Source organism: Podarcis erhardii, assembly GCF_964252035.2.
Source record: "Podarcis erhardii genome assembly, chromosome: 14".
NCBI classification, from domain to species: Eukaryota; Metazoa; Chordata; class Lepidosauria; order Squamata; family Lacertidae; genus Podarcis; species Podarcis erhardii.
In genome coordinates this window covers 7,998,677-8,023,914 of record NC_138503.1, presented here as the reverse complement: position 1 = coordinate 8,023,914, position 25,238 = coordinate 7,998,677, and the positions used below count along the sequence as shown (strand labels likewise).

Here is a 25,238-nt window from a genome sequence, read left to right as displayed (position 1 = left end):
ATATATATATATATATATATATGAATGAGAGAGAATGACACAGAGACCTAAATTTGGGGTGGGGGAAGGGAGTTGTGAGCACTGGGACTCAAGCTGTGTTTCAAATGCTGCCTGCTTGTATGAAATGGGGGGGGTGATGGGTGGTATATTGGGGCAGAGTCCAACTACATCTGCTGTGGGAAAAGCAATTGCAGAAAGCAAGGATATTGGGTGGAAGAACGGGCAGGTGTGTTCTGGGGCAACTGGTCCAAGCAGCCCCATGAACTGTTTCCCATCTGTTCTGAACCAGAACAAAGTTGATCATGTTCTCACAAGTCTCCTTTGGAACCCTGGCAGAGAGGTGTACATGAAGCTGTGGATCTCAGCCGTAGTTAGCTCTTGGGACATTGGGGTGAGGAACCTGCGGCCAGTGGCTTGACTCCAACTCCCATCATTCCTGTCCATTGACCATGCTGCAAGGGGCTGATTGGAGTTGGATTCCCACGTCATTTGGAGGGCCACAGGTTCCGCATTCCTGTTCTAGATCAAGGTTCTAACCGACCTGAGAGAATCACATCCCTGTGCTTGAATACAGAGGAATTTCTTGGCCTATTTGGTTGCCTTCAACTAACAAGCCAGCTGGCTAGACCAAGACCAGGTCCCTTTATTCAGGAGCTCTGGTTTACTTTTCCGATCCTGCAGAGGTAACCTTTTCTCTTCCTCATTCCCCTGACTTGGGAATTGCCCTCTGCGAGAAAACATTAATTTGGGATTTGCTTTAATCATGCAGCCACCTCTGTCGTTTGCCCTTGCATGAGATGGAAAGGGCCCAGTCTAAACTACAGCATGTCGTAAGCTGGAGATTACATCAATGAAAGGTCCCAGACACTTTGCACTTCTTATCCTTACCTTGGAGCAAGCATGAGGCAGGTCCTCTTTTGTCAGCACCTTGAAAGGGCTCATAGCTGTCAACTTTCAGATTTGAAAATAAGGGATCAGCAGCCTCAAAAATAAGGGATCAGCAGCCTCACCTGTCCCGGGGACAGTCTACGGCAGTGTTCCCCAACCTTGGGTCTCCAGCTGTTTTTGGACTACAACTCCCATCATCCCTTGCTAACAAGACCAGTGGTCAGGGATGATGGGGATTGCAGTCCGAAAACAGCTGGAGACCCAAGGTTGGGGAACACTGGTCTACGGGATATCTAACAATCTGGGATAGCAGCGGGAAGCAGCGGGAAATGGCACTGGAATACAAAAAAAGGGGAGGTTGACAGCTATGAAAGGGCTATGGAGGCACTGGTTTGTACCATGGCCAGGGAACCTGTGCGCCAGCAGATGCTTTGCTGGGCTCCCAATGCTCATCAACCCCAGTGAGCATGACCAGTGGTCAGGGCTGGTGAGTAGTTGCATCCTGAGAATCTCTGTGTTAATGATACTGAGCTAGCGAGACCAATAGTGTGGCTTGATTAAAGGTGGCTCCCTGTATGCTCCTAAAAGCCGGCGAACTGCAGGACCATTGCTTATGATGTCTTAATCAGACAAAATCGTGGGCCTACCCATGCTACTCATGACCTAAAGCATCCCAGGGCTACTCTGTGAATGCACCAGCCCTGGAGATTAAGGCTGCCAGATTACAGCCCTGCATATTACTTTAAATGGGGAACAAGGTACAAAATGCAGCCATTTTGCCTCAAGCACCATTCCTCCACCAGTCGGTTTTACTTGGCAACAGGCAGTGGGAAAGGTTGAGCAAAGAGACTGCTGGACCGTGGTGCATTTTGTGACCCCCTCCATCTGGGGCTGATGGGAATTGGGAGTCCAACAACATCTGGAGGGCCACAGGCTCCCCATCCTTGATTTTTAGATGGATGGTCTCATGGAGAGAGAAAGAGAAGACCCTCTTTAGACATTTCCACATGTGGAAAGCCAGCTCTGCTGGGAGTGAGGCCCCTGATGGCACCACTGCTGCTGCTGCTGCTGGAGCAATGTCACAAGAGGCACCAGGGTTGCACAGTTTGTGGCAGAGCTTGTAAGGGGGAGGGGGAGGCCAACCTGAGCTAGGAAGCAAAGAGGGGGGTGATACATCTCGATGGGATGCTACCATGTGGGAGAGATGAGATCTAACCATTCCTGCACCCGATCAAATGCTGGTGCTGCCCGTTTGCAAGCGATCCAGGTTCATGGTTACATTCCCTGCAGCTAAGGGCTAGGGGAAGCCTCTTAAGCACCACTGTGCCTTTCATTCCCTGCATTAGCTAGCCATCCCTGTGCCAAGAGGTCTGCGACAGTTACAGCCACAGGGAAGGATTCCTATGTTTGAAGCAGCTGACGGTGTCCTCCTCAACCCAAGCAAAGCAAGCCAGCCCTACCAGCAACACAACTTCTGTGTCTTAATACCGGTGTTTAATTGTGAAAGTGCCAAGACATGGAGCAGATGACAGGAGGGGGCAGCAACAGCATCAGGGGTGGGGCAGCATTTGCAGTGGGGGCATTTGTTTGCACTGGAGAGAGAGGCACCAGGGACTCTCGACTTCTCCATCTTCCCTTCTCTGGCAGTTTTTGAGCACAAAGCAGGGGAACCCTTGGCCAGGGACATTGCTAGGTGCTAAAAAGGGCAGAGGCCCATGACACGAATAATTTGCATGACATTTGCCTATGCAGTAGTTTAGCGATTTCATTCTGAACACATTGAGGTGGCAGGTGGTCTCACTGGCCCTTTGCCACATGCCCAGCAGCCCTCTAAGCATAGATCAATAAATAAAAGGGAGGCCACCCGTAACCAGACCCTTGCTGTTAGCAGGGGGTGCTGCTCAGACAATACTTTTGTGAATGCCCAACGTCAAAACCCAGTCTAGCCCTTTGGATTGCATCCTGGGTAGTTTCAAGCCCACCCAGGCTTATAGCCATGAGCAGATGCTAATGTCCAGGGGTCCCAATTCAGAAGGGAGCTCAACCCAAACCTTTCTTGGAATGGCTATTATTATTATTATTATTATTATTATTATTATTATACCACAAGAAATGTAGATTTCTATTTGGAAACTCAACGAATTTCCATTGAATTGCCAGAATGTTAAACTGATCTGGCATACAGTAAAGTATTGAGCTTTTAAAAATAGTGCTCTGGTGTTAAGCTGAAGGTTATATTATCTAAGCATACATTGAAATGGAATAATTTGTAAATGAACTGCACACCTTCCTCCCAGCCTGGGTGTGGTGCAGTAGCCTTTTCAAGCCCTGGCGGTGCATATAAAAATCCATTCCCCCCACCCCCTTCCCAAATGATAATGAATGTTGCAGGGTTGGCTCCATGCTTAAGAGAAGGCATGACTTTAATTCCCTCTTGTGGGCTCCCTCATCTGCCAATGGGTCTTAGAGAGCTTTGTGCTGGCCAGGGGTTGGGGGGGTGGCACTAGGCAGCTTGATCTAATCTAATCACCATTTTAATTTCCCGACAATTCTCAAGAAGAGCATTCGCCCTGCTAATGTTTTGGAACTACAACTCCCATCATCCTCAGCCACCCAAGCAGAGGCTGGTGGGAGTTGTAAACCGAGACATTCACAGAGTATGCACCAGGTTGATGAAGGCTGCCCCAGGGCAGAGCTACTTCGTGGCACTCTGCTGAGATTTAAATGGAGGCTAGTCCCAGCTGCTGGGTGCCACTTACAGTGTGGGGCCAGAAAATAAGAATTAACAGGAGGTGCAGAGTAGACAACAGTGCTGGGCCCTACCTGGGAGCTGGCAGCTGCCCAAGGATACCGGTTGCTGCTGCTGGTCCTGCCTTTATGGTTTCAGAGAATTCCTTGCTAAACTTTCCTTAGCATTTGCAGTGGCCCAAGAAGCCTGCATGGCTTGCCTTGATTCAGGGAGGACAATGGGCTGCAGCAATCCCTTTGCAACATCAGGAGACCGATCGACTTTGCATGATACTCAAGCTACGCTCACTAGTTCTGTCTTGGCCTGCATCACACACACACACACATACCCATTGACCCACCCAACCCAACCATGCTTTTCACAGTGGTGGGGATTCTCTGCATGTGCTCAGGGCAGATCTAGAAAGAGCTACGGTCAGCAGGCTGCATTGCCCACTCAGCAGTAATTCTGGGTGGGAAGCTACATCTGTAAGAAGGACGAGAGTGCCTTTGAGCATGTGCAAAGTACACTGCTCTTGACAGCTCTTACTACTGTGACCGTATGCAGCTGTGCAAGTGGCACTTGGTGTGTGTGTGTGTGTGTTAGAGAGAGAGAGAGAGAGAGAGAGAGAGAGAGAGAGAGAGAGAGAGAGAGACTGACTTCTTTCTGTCATTCCCTCACTTTTGCCCATGGACATTTGGGATTGCAGAGGAGGTGGGAGAGCTCCCTGCAGGGTGAATGCTCCACAAAATCAATTGCTGTCTGGGCATGTACAAAGCACAGCAGCACCAAACTGGAGGAGACCATTCAACAGATGGTGGCAGCTGCCGATTCCATGGGCTGCAGTTGGTTTTCTTGAACTGTCTGTAAAGGGACCCTTTCCCCAATCCTCTCCAAGCCCTTGCCAAAATACCGGCGGATCTGTACCGTAGTGGGCTGGATTCCCATAAGTGAATCAAGCTTGCAGACCATGCATTTGCCTCCTGTCCAGGAGATGTTCCACTGGACTTCTGCAAAAGGCCTCCCTAGCCTGGAACGACAGGTGCCATCTCTAGTCCAGAACGCCACTCCCTTCCTCTTACTTTGAGGTGTCTGCTCCTGATGATTGCCAGCTACCTGCAGCAGCTGTATATAGCAAAAAAAAAATCACGGATTTTCTTTATAAATTATGAGCTTGTAAATGCAAGTGATTCCATTGGGTTTGTGAAAACAAAATGCAAGCCAGTGACTGTGGAGGGGGATAATCTTTCTGGTTCATCCGAAACGCCTGCTGTTTGTGGATAAAGACTGCAGAGAAGATGGGAACAGAGGGGAGAAAGGGGAGAACTCTTCTCAAGGCGGGATGGGGGATGGGAGAACCGTTTCCTGCTCCTTTAAATGAGAGGGAATCTTCTCAGCTCAAGGGCCACATTCCAGGGGTGGAAGCAGCCAGAGGCAAAAGTGGGTGGACCAGAAAGAAAGACAAATTTTACCTTTGCACAGCAAGCTAGTTTCTACATGCATATTCACACACACACACACACACACACCATCCTCCTTCCAGTCAAGCAAGAGGCATGATCAGAAGTCAGGGACACACTCCAGCCAGGCACAAACACTCATGGGGCACAGGGAGGGGTGTTGCCTGTGGAAAACCCTGAGGACCAGATAAAGTGGGCTGGGGCCCAAGGCTCTCTATACTTGCTTTAAATCCTCACCAAGAGAGTAAGTAGATGGGGAGAAGGATCCAATCTCTGCTTAGAAACCTCCACGGAAGGAGAGTCCACAACCTCCCAAGGGAGTCTGTTCCACCATCAAGAGCTCTCACTATCAGAAAGTTCCTCCTGGTGATTAATCAGGATCTCCTTTATTGTAGCTTGAATCCATTGGTTCAGGTCCTGGCACGTTGGCGTAGTCCAACATGCATGTATAAGATTACAGTCTTCTTTAGACAGACAAAAGAATGTCGTGGGTGCAGGATCTTGCTGTGCTGCAGTGTTATTCTTGAAGGCCCCTTACAAATCATATCCTTTCGAGGTTCTGCTTGGGCACTCTTGTGCCAACTTAAAGTAAGGAAGACTGCCTCTTTCGACTGCAGCCTGGAGCCTCCATCATCCCTGACTTGGCTCTAGGTGCCAGCCAGCTTCAGCGGTTCTCCCTCCCCTCTCCTCAGCCTGCTCTGGCTCTTGCTGCAGCTGCCATTTTAATCCACAGGCTCCAGCTAGTACTTCTCATCGTAGCCAAATGCCCACCAAGATGGGCGCTCAGCCTTATCCAAGCACCATTTTGTTTTGTTGTTGTTTTTAAAAAGAATCCACAGATTAACAGTCATGGACACTGGGTTCCATGCAGGGTGCAGGACAGAGAAAAGTGTGACTTAGATGTGCAAGAGACAGGATGGAGGGCACACTTTGGCCTCTCCCCATCTAAACTAACCATGTCTACAGGGTCTTTCCCCAAGACCCACTCTTCCATTGACTCCAGCTCTCATAGCTCTAACCCTCTCTCCCCCAGCTCCCATAGAGCACAAACAGCCTACAGCAGTGACTGCCGTCTCTAAGGGCTACTTTTTTGCTACCATAGTCTTATTGCTACCTTTGAAGGGATGCATGGGGTGGAAACTGTAGGAGTGTTTCTTATTGCAAAGCTACCTCTGATGCCAAAGCTGGTCTCTCCCGCCCTCCTCCCTTGCCATTCTCCAAAACTCACTAGATACATATCCCATTCATCGTTTCCTGCAAGCAGAAATTCTCACGGCGGGGAGGCTCGAAGAAGACGACTTTGCAGGCTCAGGCCAATGCAAACCTCCCAAGGGTATATATATGAGCCTGAGATCTCCTTTGTACCCACTGCCTAGTTCTTGGATGTGATGAGTGGGGATTTAAGTTATTTAAATGGGAGAAAACGTGTACCCATTAAAGATTTGTTCTGGACATTATTATTTATGTGGGGTGTCCCTGGTATGGGGGCAACTGTGCGTAATTTGAGCTGACGCTTTGCTGAAATAAGACCCCATTCATTGTTTCAAAAGGCAATGGGGTTCTGGAACTCAAACACTGAGTCTGCTAGAACTGTTTGCCATATGCAGATTGTGTCCCGTTTGCAAGAGAGGCAGGCAGACAGACATAGGAGCAAGTGTGCCTTCCCTTCTCCATTTACTCACTAAAAAGTCTCCTACATTTCTGGGAATATAGGATTTGAACTTCTGGATGAGAGCTCCCAGCACTCCAGAGAAGCCCTTTCCCCAAATTAGGTACTGATGGAAATCTGGCAGCCATCTCCTGATCCAGAGGTGGGTTGTGTCTGGCTTTTGGACATTTGAGGGGCACAGGGAAAACAATGTTGCAGGCAGGCTTGAGTTCTGGCCCATTCTATACATATACATATATATATATATATATATATATATATATATATATATATATATCTGTTGTCACATGAACATGCCGGACTCCCAAGTCAGCTCTACAAACAGGTTGGAGAGAAGAGTCACCTGGCTGAACTGTCACCCATATTAGAATGAGAAAGATGGCAAGTAACAAATGCCTTTCTATCCCACTGCTCTTAAAAGTTACCGGGAAGTTGTTGAGATGTGGCATTTTCATCTTCCCACTGTCCCCTCCTGGTTCTGCCTAGGCAACAAGAGCCAAGGAGCTAAAGAGCATCTTTCACACTCAGGTCCTGCTTGTGGGCTTCTACTAGGCTGTTGGAACAGAATCCTGGACTAGCTGACCTGATCAGATCCAGCAGGGATCTGATTATGTCCACTGCACCTCAGTTAAAACTGATTCTAGCGTGGGACATCCGATGGGTGTTTGAACGATATACATGCACAGACACACTGCCTGGAAGGGGGGAAGGATACTTCCCCACCCTCATGCCTCAGGCATCATAGAAGGGTTATACAGAAGGTGAGTTCACCCCAGTTGCAGCAACACCAGGAAATGGCTTCATGTTCTCACAATGACTTTGGAAGCCATCTCATTCACTTGGGTGGAACGGTGACATAGCTGGGTCACATCTAAGCAATGGAAAACCCATTTCGACGTAACTTTTCCATGAAGACTAGCTCATGTGAGAGTTTCCAATTTAACAGTAATTGCGTGGACTGCAGAATCTACTCCAAGAAGGAAAAGGTCTTTTCCCCAGGCTGAGCCCAATATTTCCATGCATATTCCTTGTTGCAGTGTCTCACCTGATAACCCTGGACCCAGGCATGGGGAGGTGGAAATGGGAAATGGGTGGAAATCTGTTGTGCTCCATTGGGAGGAAATGTGAGGAGGTTTGTGCCCTCCAGATGTTCCTCACAATTTTACTGTGTCTGCTTAACTTTGCCCCAAAATGAGGGTCTTTGGGGCAGGCAGAGATTCCCACTCAGACTCCTTCAGTCCTGCCTATCTCACAGTTCTTACAGTGGTGCAGCCACCCAAAAAAGAATCGGGTTGTGCTCTTGTATTCTTACCACATCCTAAAATTGGTGGCTTCAGCAGGGGTGTCACTAGATACTCAAAAGATTCAGGGCACAGGCTTGTGGCACAAATTTGCGTATGTTGATTCATATGTACAAATGCAAATTTGGGTCTCAAAATGGTGAGTGGGTGGGCTGTTGTTGGCACTGCATTGAAGCTGAAGAGGCAGGAGATTTAGAACCCAGAGCAAAAGATACGGAGCTTGGACCCTCTGAGTAACCTCCTGACAACACCCCTGAACTTTAACAGGAGGCCAGCGACAAAAATGTCGTAGAGACTCCAAAACTGTGACCTGGGTCTAGCAAAAAGCCAGGGGAACGAGGCAAGTGGGAAGACTAGTAAGAGGTAAGTAATTATTGCTCAAGGATAAGTGGAGCACGTAAAGCGAGTTGAAGGCCCAGTACACCCCCCAGATGAACACCCAAGGACAAAGGCTGTTGCTGACTCCTACTGATGACTCATCAAAAAGCTAAGATCTAATGAATTCCTTTGCGCTACTATTCTCTTCCTGGTCAGTCTTGGTTTTATGTAGGAAGGCTACCTGCCCAACTAGGGTCTCAGGAGGACAACACTTGCTGGCCTCTGAGCATGTGTCTTTTCCCACCGAGTTCCACTCCTTTGGGGGGGAGGCATCTTGCCCCGCCCCACCCCAAATGGGCTTTCTGTTTCAGCCATTCCAAAAAGGAACGCTGCCTCCCGGGGTTTGCAGGGGGAGCAGTTTTGGCATTCCAGTGGATTTACGATTCTTTTGACGGATCTTTCTTATGATTTCTTGTAGTATAATAAAGAAAGACAAAATGGACATTGTTATCTCTGTAGCTCTGTAGTTAAATGATATTCTGCTTAGACTGAAATAAAGCACAGTCCAGTGGGAATTTGCCCGGATTGTTCGTGTGTGAGTCTCTTATTGAGAGTTGTTCTCTGAACCTCAAATAAAATAAAATGAAGACTACAAAATCAGGGACAGCATCACTAGGAGATAGTGTAAGGCAGCTATATTCCTAAATACAAATTGGTGCATCTACTTCAGTAATGTTTACACTGACTGGCAGCAGCTGCCCAAGGCTTCAGGGAGAAGTCTTTTCCATCCCTATCTGGAGATGCCAGAATTGACCCTGGGGCCTTCTGCATGTGAAGCAATTGCTGTACCATTGAACCAAAGACCTTCCAACTGTTAGTTCTGCTTCCATCCTTAGGTGAAAGGTACAGGCTTCTTTAGCAGATGGAGAACAGGAATGAAGAGTAATTAGGTAATCCTATAATGCAGGGATCAGGTACCTGTTGCCCTCCATATGTTGCTGGGGTCCGACTCCCATCAGCCCCAGGCAACATGGCCAATGGTTGGGGATGCTGGAAGTTGTAGCCCAGCAACACCTGAAAAGCCAAAGGTTCTACATCCCTGAGATCAACATTAGATGGTGTAAAGGTAAAGGGACCCCTGACCATTAGGTCCAGTCGTGGCCGACTCTGGGGTTGCGGCGCTCATCTCGCTTTATTGGCTGAGGGAGCCGGCGTACAGCTTCCGGGTCATGTGGCCAGCATGACTAAGCTGCTTCTGGCGAACCAAAGCAGCGCACAGAAATGCCATTTACCTTCCCGCCAGAGTGGTACCTATTTATCTACTTGCACTTTGACGTGCTTTCGAACTGCTAGGTTGGCAGATTAGATGGTGTTTTAGTTATTAAAAAGTCTACAGAAGCCAAACTGGGTAACTTTACTTAGGCATGGGAGTAAACTTTCTCACAGAGAACACATTTCAGAGTAATCCTCTGGGAAAACACAGGGCTAGCACACCCATGAGGTTTGCTGAGGTAGTGGCCTCAAACAGGGTAAGCCTAGGTACCCTGCCCACTCAGCTGCCTCTGTCACCAACAGAAAAGCAAGGCAGCAGCAGTTTCCAGAGAGATCTCACTGAACCCTTGCAAGGTATTGCTGAAATCTCCCAGTATATTGTGCACTCCGTAAGATATTGTGAGGTCTTGCCAGAACCCACCACCAGCGTTGCTGCCTCTGCGTGGGCTCTGACATGCAATCCAGGTAAGGAAGGTCTTTGGCGAGGGTTTCCACCAACTCCTATGGTTGCTATTAAAATGTGTCCCCAAAGGGTTGTTCCAAAATGTGTCAGGCCTGAAATAAATATTTCTTCAGGCACCTGGAATTCCTTGCTCTTCACCCCACTCCCAACTGTAACCCCCTATTAAAGCTGCTGTTAATAACCAGCGCTCTAGAATCCTCACCCTGATCTTCTATTCCACTGGGCAAAATGATGCCACAAACCCTCCAAATAGCCACATTTGTAGTTCCAGCATTTCTAAAACTGCCACAATTCATTGCTAGTTCCTGGAATCCAATTGCTGAGGCAGCAGCTTGTAGGACTGAAGCGTTAATTGCCCTGGTGATGACACAACAGGTCCCTTTGCACCCGTGTAAGGATCCATGGGTGGTACTGCTTGGCATGTAAACTGCTAGCCTGAGCACTATTAATGTGACCAGATAAAGGAGCAGACACTGCTCCTTTAATAGTTGTGTAGAAGAGGACATTTCAGCAAGAGCAATGTGTCAGCTGGCAGGTGCAGAAGAGAAGGCCCCACTGCATTTGATCAGGCTAACCTCTAGATATGGTGCAGCCTAGCCCTAGTCATTGAGCCATTTGGGGGAAGGGCCATAGCTCAATGGCAGAGCATGTGTCTTGCACATGAAAGGTCCTAGGTTCAATCCCCAGTATCTCCAGGTAGGGCTGGGGGAATCGCCTGCCTGAAACCCGAGTCAGATGCTGCCAGTCATTGTAGGTGAACCAGATGGACCATTGGTCTGACTCCGTATATGGCAGCTCCCAATACTGATGAATCAAATACAGTTTTGCACAAGAGGAATCTTGATGTGCTTACTGACAACTGGGGGAACAAGGGTATTTTCTAATCCCCCTTTCACCCACTGGCGCTGTGAAGCCTTCACAAACCACAAAAGTAAATATGGGGATTAAGTCTTCCTGATTATAATGCTAGCACTTTTATTCCACTTTCTAATGTACTCCTGCATGGCATTGCCAGTTGCATTATGAAACGGTGGCTTTTTTATTCGACATGCCACCATGCCATGCTAAATTTTGTGCGGCAGGAAAATACCGAACGCTAGAATACCGCCCCAAATTTCATCACATGAAATTACAGTGCCAAACTCCCACGATTTTCTTGGTTAATGGGGTTGCAAACGGATTTTGTTTTTGTTTTGGGGGGGGGGTGGAGAGAAGCAAATAACCTGGAAATGAATTATAAACTGCTCGATTCTGCTCGTTTTTCAGAAGTGGCTAGAATGTCATGTGAAAGATCATGTAAAATATGAAAGTTATCAGGTAAGGAAACGCTGGGGGAAATCTTAGTGGTGCAGCAATAAAACTACAAGCATGTTTGTAAAGCTAATTAGGATCTAGAATGGTTTCAGATTGGATGGGGGGCTGCGTGTTGAGATTCCTGCATTGCAGAGGGTTGGACTAGATGAACCTGAGAGTCCCTTCCAACTCCTCAATTCTATGGTTGTCTGAAGGCAGCCTCAGTCTTGGGACTCTGCTTTGCTTCAGTAGATCATCGGAAGTCAGACCACTGGTCCATGCAAGTCGGTACTGTCTCTGCATTGACTGGCAGGGGTGCTTCTGGGTTTCAGAAGCCAGGGATTGAGCCTGCAAATCTTGTGATCTACTGCTGAGCTGCTAGAGTCCATGTGGACCTGTAACTTGAGTCATGCCATCATACATCCTTCGCCTGAGCACATATGCTTCACCATGCCCTTCAAGCGAATCCATCCCAGATAGAGACTGGCAGCCATTTTTGAATGGTGCAAACTTAAAGGTTTGCAGATAAGATTGAATTTGGGTTCCTTATCCACCCCCTGGAGGTTTGAGAGCTGTTGTCCCACACACGCTGAGAGTGTGCAGGTAAACAGATGGCACAGTGTACCTGTGAGTCAGTCTCTCTCTCTCTCTCTCTCTCTCTCTCTCTCTCTCTCTCACACACACACACACACACACAGCCTTGTTGGGGCAGAGGAGAGATGAAGGAGACACACAGGCTGCATCCACACTAAAAATTGAAAGCAGTGTGGTTGTCACTTTCCCCCATGGAATCTTGGGAGCCAAGGGTACTGGGAGTTGTAAGGAGACCCCTGTTACCTGCCCACAGCTCCAATTCACAGAGTTCCCTGGGAAGGGGAGGTCGATTGCAGTGGCGTAGCGTGGGGGGTGCAGGGGGGGCCGGCCGCACCAGGCGCAACATCTGAGGGTTAGGATTATGGGGCGCAAATCCACGGGTTAGGGGGCGCAAATTACTTGCCTTGCCCCGGGTGCTGACAACCCACGCTACGCCACTGGTCGATTGTAAAATTACTCTGGGAATTATAGCTCCATGGAGGGAAAAGGGGATTCTCTAACAACTCTCGGAGCCCTTAACCTAATGTAGTTCCGGGATTCTTTGTGGGAAGCCATGACTGTTGAAGGGGCAGAAGAGAAAGCCTGCAGGATCAAATCAAGGGCTCGTCTGGTCCAGCATCCTGTTGTCTCACCAGATGCCTGTGGGAAGCCTCAAAGCAAAACCTGAACGTAACAGCTCTTTCCCCACCTGCATTCCTCAGTGGGTGCAGATCAAAGCCATCATGGTTGACAGTCATTTATTTAAATGTATACAGTGGTACCTCGGGTTAAGAACTTAATTCATACCGGAGGTCCGTTCTGAACCTGTTCTTAACCTGAGGCACCACTTTAGCTAATGGGGCTTCTTGCTGCCGCTGCACCACCACCATGCAATTTCTGTTCTCATCCTGAAGCAAAGTTCTTAACCCGAGGCACTACTTCTGGGTTAGCGGAGTCTGTAACCTGAAGCATCTGTAACCCGAGGTATCACTGTACACCACTTGATTGTAAAAAAGAAACCCAAGAAACCCACACACCTCAAAATGGTTTACAAAAAGCCAATTAATAGTCTTTGCCTCCATCCAAATTGGTGGCCGTCATTGCCTCTTGTGGGAGGGAGTTCCATGGTTTAACTATGCACTATGTGAAGAAGTTTGTTTGGTTTTTTGTCTGCCCCAAATCCTCCAACATTCATTGGATGCCCGTGAGTTCTAGTGTTACAAGATAACAACCTTTCTCTGTCCACTTTTCCCACACGGTGCATGATTTCGTATGCTTCCATCACATCGCAGATTACTTGCCTGTTCCAAATGCTGTAACCTTCCTTACTAGGGGAGTTGCTCCATCCTCATTGTGATGGGCTTCAACTTGTCCTTTCAACATATGCCATGGATATAATGCAGGTGTCTAAAAGCACCCCAGGAAAGTTGCCTGAAGCTGGGCCCATCAAATATTTCTCCATCTATCCAGAAGCAGCTCACTGGCTGAGGTGGAGCCACTATGCTCACTTCCTTGCAGGAGAGTCACCGCTGTTTACTGGAATGGGAAGAGGGAAGGGACAGGGGGATCTGGCACTCCTGCAGGTGCTTTTTCACCACATTCACCTTCCCACACCCAGGAGCTAATCTGCTGAGAAACAAGGATTGCAGCTCCACAACACCCAGCAAAGCACTTTCACATCTAACCCAGTATGATCTACTCTGCAGACCCTGGGTAATAAACACCCAGCATCCTCAGCAGGCTGCCAGTGGGACCTGCTGGGCCTCAAATATTATCTCCTGAGAGAAGAGAGAGAGTGGCCAACTCATCGGCCAGTATCTGCAGGCAAGGCATGTGGTCCACCACTGAGCTGCTTTTCAGTGAGACAAGTTCCCTTCTTCACATCTATGGCACCCCCCACTTTAGTATACACTATACAAAGAGGTTGTCTCTTTTTCATTCAAACACAATTCAGCTTGGGAGAGCAATGGAGATCTAAAACACTGGGTACTTCAAGGTGGTCGCTGTTCTCAGGTGGGATCCAGCCACATGCTGGCAAACTCAGGTTGCACAATTGAAATGATGTGGTGCTCTGGAGCAATAAACCCTAATAATAATAATAATAATAATAATAATAATAATGGGATTTTTTGCAATAGGGACCAGAAAATGCACTTGAAAGTGTGGCAAAACACGTGCTTGATCTTATAACCTCGCTGTGGACAAATCAGGATGAATGCCCAATGAACAGGTTATTTGGAAGAGGCTACTGTCCAATGTATAGACCCAAAGCCACAGTTTTCAGATCTACTGCCAGTGGAGGTTAATCCATCTAGGCGAATGGGGAACATCCTCAATCTGCCCTCACCTGCCTGACTTCTTACTTGCAGTCAGTCAGGGGGTGGCACTGCCTATCAGCCTCCTGCTCCTTTGCCTCACAGTTGCCCTAACAGAAGGAACAGAAAGAAGGATTCGTTGGCTCAGTCTGTCATTGTCTCTGGCGCCACCTGCTGTTGGTCTCCCTGCCTTCTGCCCAACCACTTCCACTGGTTGCCAGCACAAGCACAAGCACAAGGGACAACACAAATACATATCATGCTTGGGTTGGTGCACTTGGCCACTTCCAGACAGACAGTACTTTGTGGGAGGGATTCCACTGCATACCATATAATTTAAGTGGATTAAAATACTCTGGTACAAGAAAATCTTTAAAAAAAGAAAAAGAAAACCCCGGACTTCTAGCAGTTAGGAGAGTGACAGGTAAATGCATTAAAAAGTGTGAGATAAACAACTGATTAGTGGGAAGTTGTAGGATCAGGGTGCAAGCAAATCAGGATGAATGCTTCATGTTGTCTTACAGCCTTCCTGTGAAGGAAGTAGAATGAATATTCAGTTTAAAGATGGGGCACCATCTAACCTGTGTATAAGTTTGGGGCAAACCCATCAGGATGACCACACAACAAACAGGTCATGTCGAGGTCACAGGTCTGACCTCATGGGCAAAAGGAAATAAAGGAAATGGCACATCTGCTGGGCACACACACAAGTGCTTGCAAACACACACACACACACACACACACACAGAGTCTGTGCAGGTGCAATCAGAGCTTCTTTTTTTAAAGAGAATTTTAACAAGCTAAAACCATTTGCGCTCTCTCACTCTCTTCCATTCTCTCTGTCTCTTCTTGTTTGTTTGTTTTTTGCTTGTTTTCATTGTTAAAAATGTTGTCACTGTAAACGTGGGAGCGCAAAGTCAGCCACCCCAACTGTCCTTGGGGTTTGGTCCAAGTTCCCCCATTGGAGAGTCTCTCTGTATATTCTAGGTGCAGGCTTCCACCCTTCTAGAGGCGCTCCCGGGGCCTCGGCTGCCCAGAAATGACACTGGTTGCCCCTTTGCCCCCTCCTGTGGATCCAGGTCTCCATCGCTCCGTTGGCAGCCTCTGACCTCTGGCTCCCTTCTACCCATGGAGGGGCAGGGGCAACATTGGCACAAGCTGAAGGAACAGGGTCCTCCACCCCCTCAATTTGTATAGACCTGAGTGCCAATCACACGCATTATCTCCTTTTGGATTTTGGGGTCCTGAGTATTGATGTTGGCGTCTCCAACTTGGCCATCTTCATACCTGTGAGGGAGACAGAAACTGCTTCAGAAATTGCCTTCTTCCACCATACCTTTCAAGATGGTGCAGGGCTATTGACAATCCCAGTGGGTAAGGTGGCACTGCCCAAGGCTGCAGCATTGGCATTGCCATCTCCCTATTCTGCAAAATAGAATAGCTTCCCTTTCCCTACCCAGGAAATGTGACCACTCACACGAAGAAAAAGCGGGTGCAGACGTGGTCTGACACTGGACACACCCAGATGTTGCCATGCTTCTGGAGATCCTTTGACGTGATCACTGCAAATGAGAAAGGCATTGGTCTTCTCATAATCAGAACACAACACACAAGGCCTGCCAATATCACCCACTAACCAGGATGATCAGGTACTTTGGCACCAGAAACCCTGGATCTTGCCTCCGACTGACCCACTTATGCAGTTATGGACATGGTGGAAGGGCAGTGAGTAGCTTCAATCCTCTTGCTTGTGACATAGTAGAATGGAGGACCATCCAATGAAACAGATTGTCAAAGGTTTCAGGATAAACCAAAGGAAAACGCATAATTTCACTGATGGAATTCACTGGTAACGGGTACCAGATTAGGTTCCTTCAAGAGATGGGGTACCCATGACTCTCCAGATATTGCTGGACTCCAAATCCCATCATCCCTGACTCTTGCCCATGATGGCTGGGGATAATGGGAGTTGGAATCCAACAACATTTGGAGGGCCACAGGGTTCTTCATCCCTGGATTAAAAAAAACAAAACCAATGGAGGATGGCAATATCAACAGCTATTAGCCCTGAAAATTATAGACATGTAGACTCCAACCTCAGAGAAGGATGCTTCTGAATCAAAAATGTTGGAGTCAATTATTTCTATTTTGTCCTGCTTCTAATATTCCTTCCTTCCATGGGGCCTTAAGGTTCATGTACATCTGGTGTGAAGAGCCTTCTCCGCACCACGACCCCCAATGTTGCCAAACTGCAACTCCCATCATCCCTCACCATGGGTCATTCTTGCTGAGGCTGATGGGTGTTGTTTTGCAACAACATTTCGAGGGCAAAGGTTCCCCTCATCTGATGTACATGCACATAGATGTGCATTAGAGACAGGCTAGACCCTGAACAACTCTGGCATTTCATACTAACAGAATATTGTCATTCCCAGGAGGCAAAAAAACAGACAGTCTGATTCTTACCCCATACATTGTCATCCTTTGTTCCTGCTTGCTATATCACTTCTGATGCTTTTCACACACAAAAAATGTTCCTCATTTGTAGAGCAGGAACAAAGAAACTTGTGCTGCCCGGATGTTGCTAGACTCCAGCTCCCACCACCCCTCACTATTGGGCAAGCTCGCATGGGGCTGATGGGAGTTGAAGTCCAGAACAACTGCAGAGAACCAGATTGGGAAATGCTGTTCTAGGGGCATGGAACTGGCTGCTGTTGGAGACAGTCTGCTGGACCTTTGGTGTGACCAAGCAAGATGAGCTTCAGGTTTCCCTGGCACACATTCCTTAAATTGGCATTTGTATGGGCATGGTAGCCTGCATTTGAGCTCAGGCAGGAGTCAGGACAGATGTGGAGAGAAAGGAGCTCCAAGAGAGGGAGAGACATTGGCTGACGTGCCTCTCTCACCCCATCGCTCACCTTCACAAAGTGCGATGCAATTCAGATTGCGACTCTGCAAGAACCTGGACTGGATGGATCGAGTCTGCAAGCAAACCAGAGAGATCTAGAGTTACACAGACCAGAGGTGGGGAAGCTTTTGAAAGCCTAGGGTCACCACATTCTCCCATGGGCAGCCTTCCAGGAGCCACATACCCACATCATGAGATGCCAAAGTGGGCAGAGCAAATCGATATGACTTCCACCTTACAACAGATGACATCCCAGTCATGAAAAAGTCAGAGGTTTCTACACACACAAACACACAGGCCATTTCTCTCTTCACCCTCCCAGGCAAGCAAGAGTTCGATGACCTATTTCAGTCAGGCAAAAGCACTCAAGGAGGGGACAGGGCTTATGAAAAGACATGTGGCCTAGGGAGAGGAGAGTCCCAGTGTCCGAACAAAGAGGCCTGGAGGGCTCCATGGACTAGAGCAGGGGTTCCCAAACTCCTGCCTCTGGACCACCAATGGTTCGCAATATTCGTTCAGGTGGTTACTCTTTCCCCTGCTTCAAAGCGTATTGCTGAAATAAAGAAAGCTTAGAGTTTTGTGCAGAATACCTGGGGGATGGTGTTCATTCTGTTATACCTCTGCACCAGCTCATCCTTGGAGGGCATCCTGTGTTGGCCTTTCCCCATCCCTGCATTGACAATAAAGAGTGTAAGAACAGCAACCCACAGGGTGCCAGGACCGGCTGCTTGCATGGGTGAGGAATTCTGCCAGTTGCTGGTACAGTCTGTGCAAGGAGGATGGTGCAAACGAGCCCAGAGACACAAACAATGGCCCATGATCTCCAAAGATGTAGCAATGAGAAGACAGACATTCAGCCCTTATCCAGTGCGGTCCATGCTGATTGGGAGAAGCTCTCCAGGAGTCTTCATCTGCACAGCTTCCCAACATCCTTTAACTGGGGAGTCTGGGAACTGAACCCAGGAACTACGGCATAAGGATCTACCACCGAGCTACAGTCTCAGCTCAAGTAGCAAGCTCATCAGCACGTCTCTTCAACAGAAGCTCACATCATCCACTAGGTAAGGGATAACACAGATAAAGGTTCTACCTGAGATGGAAGAAATGAAGGTGTGCTACTTAAGTCTTATCACTTTCCTTCTCATGCACGCGATACAAAAACACCAAACTTGTCTGACACGATAAGCACCAGAGAAGCCACCTATTCATATGGTCCGCACCTCCCAAGCAATGGAAGGAAATAATTCCTGCGGACAGGCCTACTTGCAGCCCATCAGTGCTGTGATGAAGGCATATCAAGGGCTTCTGCCTTCCACTGAGTTTGGGTGCCCAAAGGAGAAACTAGGGAGATCACCATCAAGGTCTACTCTATAACAATCCCAGCTCCAGGCAGCAGTTGGTCCTAGCTGAATCTCAAGACAATGCCTGCAAGGCTACGTGCGTCCACAGCCAGGCAACACACATAGGCAGCCAATCTCATCACCACCACCACCATGACCATCACCCTGAGAATTTTAATCTCCCCAGGAGCTCAGCATGTGGATGGAGAAACACACACAGCGGGGGTGGGGGGAGCGGCTCTTGGATGCGCGGCAAGCATGTCTGCAGGACAAAGGGGTGCACTGACAGATGGAAGGGGACAAAGAGAGCCGCTTACCTGAATATCCAAAGGAAATACTGGAGATGGGGCTCAAATAGATGCCTTTGCCATAGGCTGCTCCATGCAGCTTGCAGGAAAACACCAATGTGAGCCAAAAATAATTTGGGGGGAAAGTGCAGGCCAGGGAAGGGGGCGCGGCACGGTGCGAGTATCAGCAAACCCTGGGGTCTGTCTGTCCTTCCTGAACATTGGCTTTCCCTTAAGGATGTACAAAGGATCTGCTGGATCAGGCCAAAGGTCCAGCATCGTGTTCTCATAGTGGCCAAACACATGCCCCAACAGGACCTGAGTGCAACAGCAAGTGTCCCCACTGGAGATTACCATCCACTGGTATTCAGCCTACCTCGGATGGGAGAGGTATTCAACTGTGCCACCAGGGCAGGGTTTGGGGGCAGACAGCAGGGGTGCCACGGACCATCACCCTGTGCAGCAGGACTGGCTTCACACATTTGGAAATAAGTGACACACATTGTTCATCGAAGCAGAGGGTGAGGTGGGCTCCGTTTGCCAGGCAGCTCAATTCAGTAAAGGTAAAGGGACCCCTGACCATCAGGTCCAGTCGTGACCGACTCTGGGGTTGCGGCGCTCATCTCACTTTATTGGCCGAGGGAGCCGGTGTACAGCTTCCGGGTCATGTGACCAGCATGACTAAGCCGCTTCTGGCGAACCAGAGCAGTGCACAGAAACGCCATTTACCTTCCCGCCGGAGCAGTACCTATTTATCTACTTGTACTTTGACGTGCTTTCGAACTACTAGGTTGGCAGGAGCAGGGACCGAGCAACGGGAGCTCACCCCATCGCGGGGATTCGAACCGCTGACCTTCTGATCAGCAAGTCCTAGGCTCTGTGGTTTAACGCACAGCACCACCCACGTCCCTAGCTCCATTCAGAGCCACCTACTAATCATGGATGTGCGTACAAGCCTAACCACAGAAGACTGGCATTTCCTTAAGCAGAAGAAGGTATATTTTGCTTTCAAAACAGACAGGACCAGGACAGGGGGACAGGGGTACAGCCCCTGACTCCAGCTGAGATGGGAATCTATTAAGGCCATCTGCTGAGGGGAGCAGGAGGCAGGAGCCAGAGCACCTGATAGCCCTCTGCCAGCACATAGGAGCACTGGTAGCTGCTTAACACCAAGTCAGACCATTGGTCTATCTAGACAGCGATGACTCGCAGCAGGTGTAAGGCAGGAGGGCAACAGCAGGGGGAGCTAGAACCAATGACAGGCAGAGCCAAGTAGTCTTCTCCTCCCGGCTGAGTTTGACAAGGGCCACAATGAGACAAACCATCCAGCAGTGCCACTTCCTAGACTCGTAATAGGGCACCTGGCAGGTAGGGGCTGACTGAGACAGTTGGTGGGGCAGTGCCCCATTTACCCTACTGGACCAGGTTCCAGTGCATCTACCTCAATACTATCTGCACTGACCAGCAGTGGCTCTCTAGGGCTTCCAACGGCAGACATTCCCAGCCCTACCTGGGGAGGCCAGGGATTGACCCAGCATCCTTTCGCACACAAAACAGATGCTCGGCCCTGCCTCTTCCCGAAATTTGATGGCACCCCCTCCCAGGAGAGCGGAGCTGTGTGATACCATTGTTTAACCTTACAGACAGCGCCTGGTATTTCCAGATCTATATTATTATGGCAGCAATATCACCCACTTAAACATTTCTGATATTAGAGGCTTGGACTAGGACTGCAGAGAGCCGGGTTCAAATCTCCATGTAGCCAAAAAGGTCTCTGGGTGTCTTTTGAGCCAATCGTTCTCTCTCAGCCTAACCTACCTCACAGGGCTGTTGTGAGGACCTGTAGGGTAAGGGTGGCCAGAGGGATCATGTATGCCACCTTGAGCTGACTGGAGGAAAGGCAGGATAGAAAAAAACTGTTAAAGGCCAGGCTCTGTTATTGCAAATTGCTTTGCAGCTGAAAAGCAGTACACAAATACTGACAAAGAAATGCAGAAGTTGTGGGGTGTGGGCTGGTTCCTGGAAGAGCCCCCAGTAGAGAGGCAGAGTTGCTGGCCAGTGTTGGATGGCTGGTGTTATGTATTAAGATTTGCTGCAGTTCTCACTCAGGGCCACCAGTATGCAAATGAAGGATTGAGAACTGCCGCTCACTGATTGGTTAGCTAGTTGGAAGCTGTTACTGTTACAAGTTACTTAGTATTATATAAAACAGCCAGCTAGTCTGACTCCAGGAGCAGTTCTAACTGCTGTAATAAAGAGCTGTGAATCTAACAGAGCTGTGTCCTTCGTCCATCTTTCCCACTATTTAACAGCTGACTCCTCAAAGAAGCAATTCTGGCCTTCAGAGACGCTGTGCTGTTGCTTGTTCCCACGGCCCACAGCAGTGCAAATATGGCAGGATGGCAGCCTGTTCCAACCATGCACTGCCCAGCTAACCCCACCGAGTGGATCAGAGTCTTGGGATCTGCCTGAGCAGTACAGGGAGGGAGGACTGTACCCAAGGTGTGCTATGTCCCCCAGGCCGACCAAGTGGCAGTTTGTGCCCTTTGGACATGGGTAGCCTTCTGGCGGTTCCCTCACTGCGAGAAGCCAAGTTACAGGGAACCAGGCAGAGGGCCTTCTCAGTGGTGGCGCCCTCCCTGTGGAACGACCTCCCACCAGATGTCAAAGAGAACAACAACTACCAGACTTTTAGAAGACATCTGAAGGCAGCCCTGTTTAGGGAAGCTTTTAATGTTTGATGTATTACAGTATTTCAATATTTTTTTGGAAGCCGCCCAGAGTGGCTGGGGAAGCCCAGCCAGATGGGTGGGGTATAAATAATAAATTATTATTATTATTATTATTATTATTATTATTATTATCATCTTGTTTTGCCGCTGGAAGTGAAATGGGAAGGCCCTGCCCAGCTGCCAAAGCCCCTGTCCTCCGGGTCATGTGAGATCACATGAGAACTAGCAGAGCCCTCGCAAGATCTCATGGAGAGCATGAGCTCTTGCTAGATTTTGGTGGTAGAGGCAGTGAGGTGGGGTGCTGCCTCTTTGGTTCTGCTGCCCGAGGTGGTTGCCTCAGCCTGCCTCCTGGGTGGGCCGGACCTGCCCAAGAGGAGGTGGAGCCAGAGCCAATGGCAGGAGGAGCCAACTAATCCTAGTTTTGTCCCCATCCTCCTCCTCGCAGAGTTGTAGAAGGGGGGAACACTGAGGCAAAGGAGGAGGAAGCTCTCTGTCATGGCCGCCTCCTGGACAGATTGTAAGGAAAAAACCAGACAGGCGAGGGCTGGTTGAGGGATGACGAAGGTTGCTGGGGTGGCTCCACTGCTTGGGGCTGTTCTAGCTATGGGGTCTGTGGAGGTCGCTTACCTGCAGTTTGGTGTAGGATGCATTGACCAGCCCGTTGCGCAGAATGGAGTGCCAGTTCTCAATGTGAGAGCCACTGTGGGGGGAGAGAAATGGTTCAGCTCGCCAGCACTTGGCCTTACCCCAGGCCAACACACAAAATAAAAAAGGATTTAAAATGGTGGCACGTTTATTCCGTTCCCTAGAGCTTGTGCATCCACAGGAATGTCCCCTGTCTCTGGACACCTTTATATCCAGACCGTATCTTTATTTTTAAAAAACTATTCAATTCGGATCTGGGGGTGGGATACAAGCTCAGCTATGCAAGCAATAAAGGAGTTTACTATTTTATTCAAGTTGCCTAGGGTTGGTTCCACACAGCGCTAAGTTAAAAGCCACTGAGCAGAATCCTTCTTCCACTGGCAAAATGTTTTGTATCAGATGAACACTGTTGCCTAAGGGAATGCATAAATAGGTCTCTGGTAACTTTGTTGTACAATAGGCTGCACGGTCTTGTTTTACAACAGGTTTCCACAAGTGGACAGGGAAACCCTTGCACTAGGGAGGGAGAATGCTGGAGACAGCCCTTAAACTCTGAACATAATTTATCCTCTTCAAATCTGTAGTATTTTCACATTCCCTTCCAAAATGCAGAGTCTGCGCAATTGCACTTGTGCAAACCCCCAGCAAATTTCATGCTGGAAAGCAGCAGAATGAAATCACAGGGTGCCTTTCAGAACAGGTACAATGGGCAGCAGTTACAGACATTGCCTGGAAGAACATTGTGCAGCTAAGGAGGCCTGGGGCTGGTAAGTACCTGGATGAGAGACCATCTAAGGACCCCAACGACAACCTAGAGTCCCTTGTTGAAGAAAAGGGTGGATATTCAATATAATCCCAGAGACCCACCTTCCCTAACTTGATGCCCCCAGGTGATTTTAACAACTCTCGTCCCCGACTATTGGCCACGTTGGCTGAGGCTGATGGAAGTTGTGGTCTGTCAACATCTGGAAGACACCAGGTTGACAAAGGCCAGTAGCAGACTTGTTCTCTTGGGATGAATCTTTATGCATTCATGTGCAAGAGGGAGATATCTGCAAGTCTAGGGGAACCTCGAGTTTGATACTAAAATTCCTTATAGCCAAAGCAAAGGGCAGTGGCCACAGAATGCTGAGTATCTAGAGAGAGAAAATGGGAATCTGGGGGTGGGGAAGGAACAGAGTATCCTGAGAAAGGGTCGACCAGCCACGAACATGCCACACTGCAACTTATTTTTACACTTTCCTCTTAAAAGTGTTATAATTCCCTTTCAGCATATATTATTTTTAAAGGTTCCAGCAGTGATTTGAAGAGAAGCAGGACAAAGGCCAAGAAACGCTATTTCAAGGAACGACAAGCTTTTAGCCTGAGGGAAATAAAATAAAACAAAACAGTGGGGTGTCCAAACTTACTGGAAGGCAAAAGTGCTGCCATAGAGCTTCTTGGCTGTTCGGAAGCGGGCTTCCTTGGCAGGGGGGCTGCTCAGGAGGAGGAACTGGTGAGAGGTGTGCATAAATTTCAGCTGCTACCAAGGGAAACAGACCCACAGGAAATGGAGAGGGGCAGCCAGGAGAAGGAACAAAAGCAGAAGGAGAGAGAGAGAGAGAGAGAGAGAGAGAGAGAGAGAGAGAGAGGGCCATCATGCAAGGAAGTTTATTCCTCCGCCTCCAGAACCAACAGCATGCCTTTCCCTATTATTATTTTCATTTTGAAATGCCCCATAACTTAGAAAGCTTGCCTTCACACCCTGACTGTCTGCTAATTACACAGGGCACCCAAGCAGTGGCGTATCATGGGTGGGTGGGGACACGGGGCACTGGCAGAGGAACGGGGGTGCGGAGGGAGTGGACTGCCCCAGCACAACTATTTTGGTAGGATTCCATCGCAGTGGCCTCCCCGGACACACGCCGTGCACACACACAAACCGGATGGTGGCGCCACGCCCCCACAGGTGTCTCGCCACATCCCCAGAACCCGCATCACGCCCCTGCCGGTGGTGCACCATGCCCTCACAGGCAGCGTGCCACCCCCCCCCCGGGATGTGTGCCACGCTCCCAGGGGGGCGCCAGCCACGCCCCAACTGCTCTCCACTCCCTGTAGCGGAGCATGCAGCTTCGCCACTGCACAGGGCCAGTTCCCCCGAGCGCAAAATTCTTAGGGGCACAATATTTCTGCTCTTCACTTGTCCGAGGCTTCGAAGCAGCTGAGCTGCACCTCAGAAATCGCTTCAGCAGCCCCCACGGCTGGGACAGCAAAAGGCGGACTCCAGGCAGAAGGAATGGGAGCTGGGCTTGTGCATCTGAGCAAGGGCCCGTAAAAGCAGCAGGTGCCAGTTAGGCTCAGGGTGGGGACAGAACAAAACTGGGGAGCAGTAGGCGGGAAGAATTATAACAGGTGAAGCAGAGCCAGAAGAGACTCACAAGGCGGACCTGGCCCACTGATTCATTTTGTGTCTCTCTCATTCTGTCTTCCCCACTTTGCACTTACAGAAAACCGGGGGGGGGGGAGAGAGAGCATGGCCAGTGACTGTGGCAGTGACCGTGAGAGCTGAGGCAGCGCTTCTCCGGCACAAAACTGTCATCCCAAAGAGATGGAAGAGGCTGAGGCGCCCAGTCAGTTAGCACAGGAGCAGTTGCCCCCCCAGCCCCTTTGAAGGGGAGAGTTACTGGACTGGGTGGGAGTTGAGGGGAGAGAGAAATCACTCAACACCCTCCTTCCCTGGTGAGGGGAGCCAAGTCGGAAAGGGACACTGAGAATCATCTAGTCCAATCCCTGCAGTACAAAAATATGCAGCTGTCCCATACAGGAATTGAACCGGCAACCTTGGCGTTATTGGCAACCCACTTTAACCAACTGAGCTATCCTAGAGATTACTGTATTTTTCACTCTATAAGATGCACCTGACCATAAGACGCACCTAGTTTTTAGAGCAGGAAAACAAGAAAACAAATATTCTGAACGAAACAGTGGATGTATGATTTTTGTGGTTCATGCTGTGGCCACAGACATGTGATTTGACGGTGAGTTTGGAGTAGCCCAATGTAAAAAT

At 49.1% G+C, this 25,238-nt stretch overlaps 1 protein-coding gene across 1 annotated transcript in view; it reads right to left on the bottom strand.

Moving 5' to 3' along the window:
- Positions 1-15,040: 15,040 nt before the first annotated feature.
- Positions 15,041-25,238, bottom strand: part of PARP6 (poly(ADP-ribose) polymerase family member 6) — a 52,449-nt gene continuing 42,251 nt past the window's right edge. The window contains 7 exon segments of the mRNA XM_081838969.1: positions 15,041-15,567; positions 15,758-15,842; positions 17,199-17,262; positions 17,779-17,858; positions 18,846-18,915; positions 22,175-22,247; positions 23,602-23,714. Coding sequence (XP_081695095.1) covers positions 15,465-15,567; positions 15,758-15,842; positions 17,199-17,262; positions 17,779-17,858; positions 18,846-18,915; positions 22,175-22,247; positions 23,602-23,714 — 588 coding nt within the window. The 3' untranslated portion in view covers positions 15,041-15,464.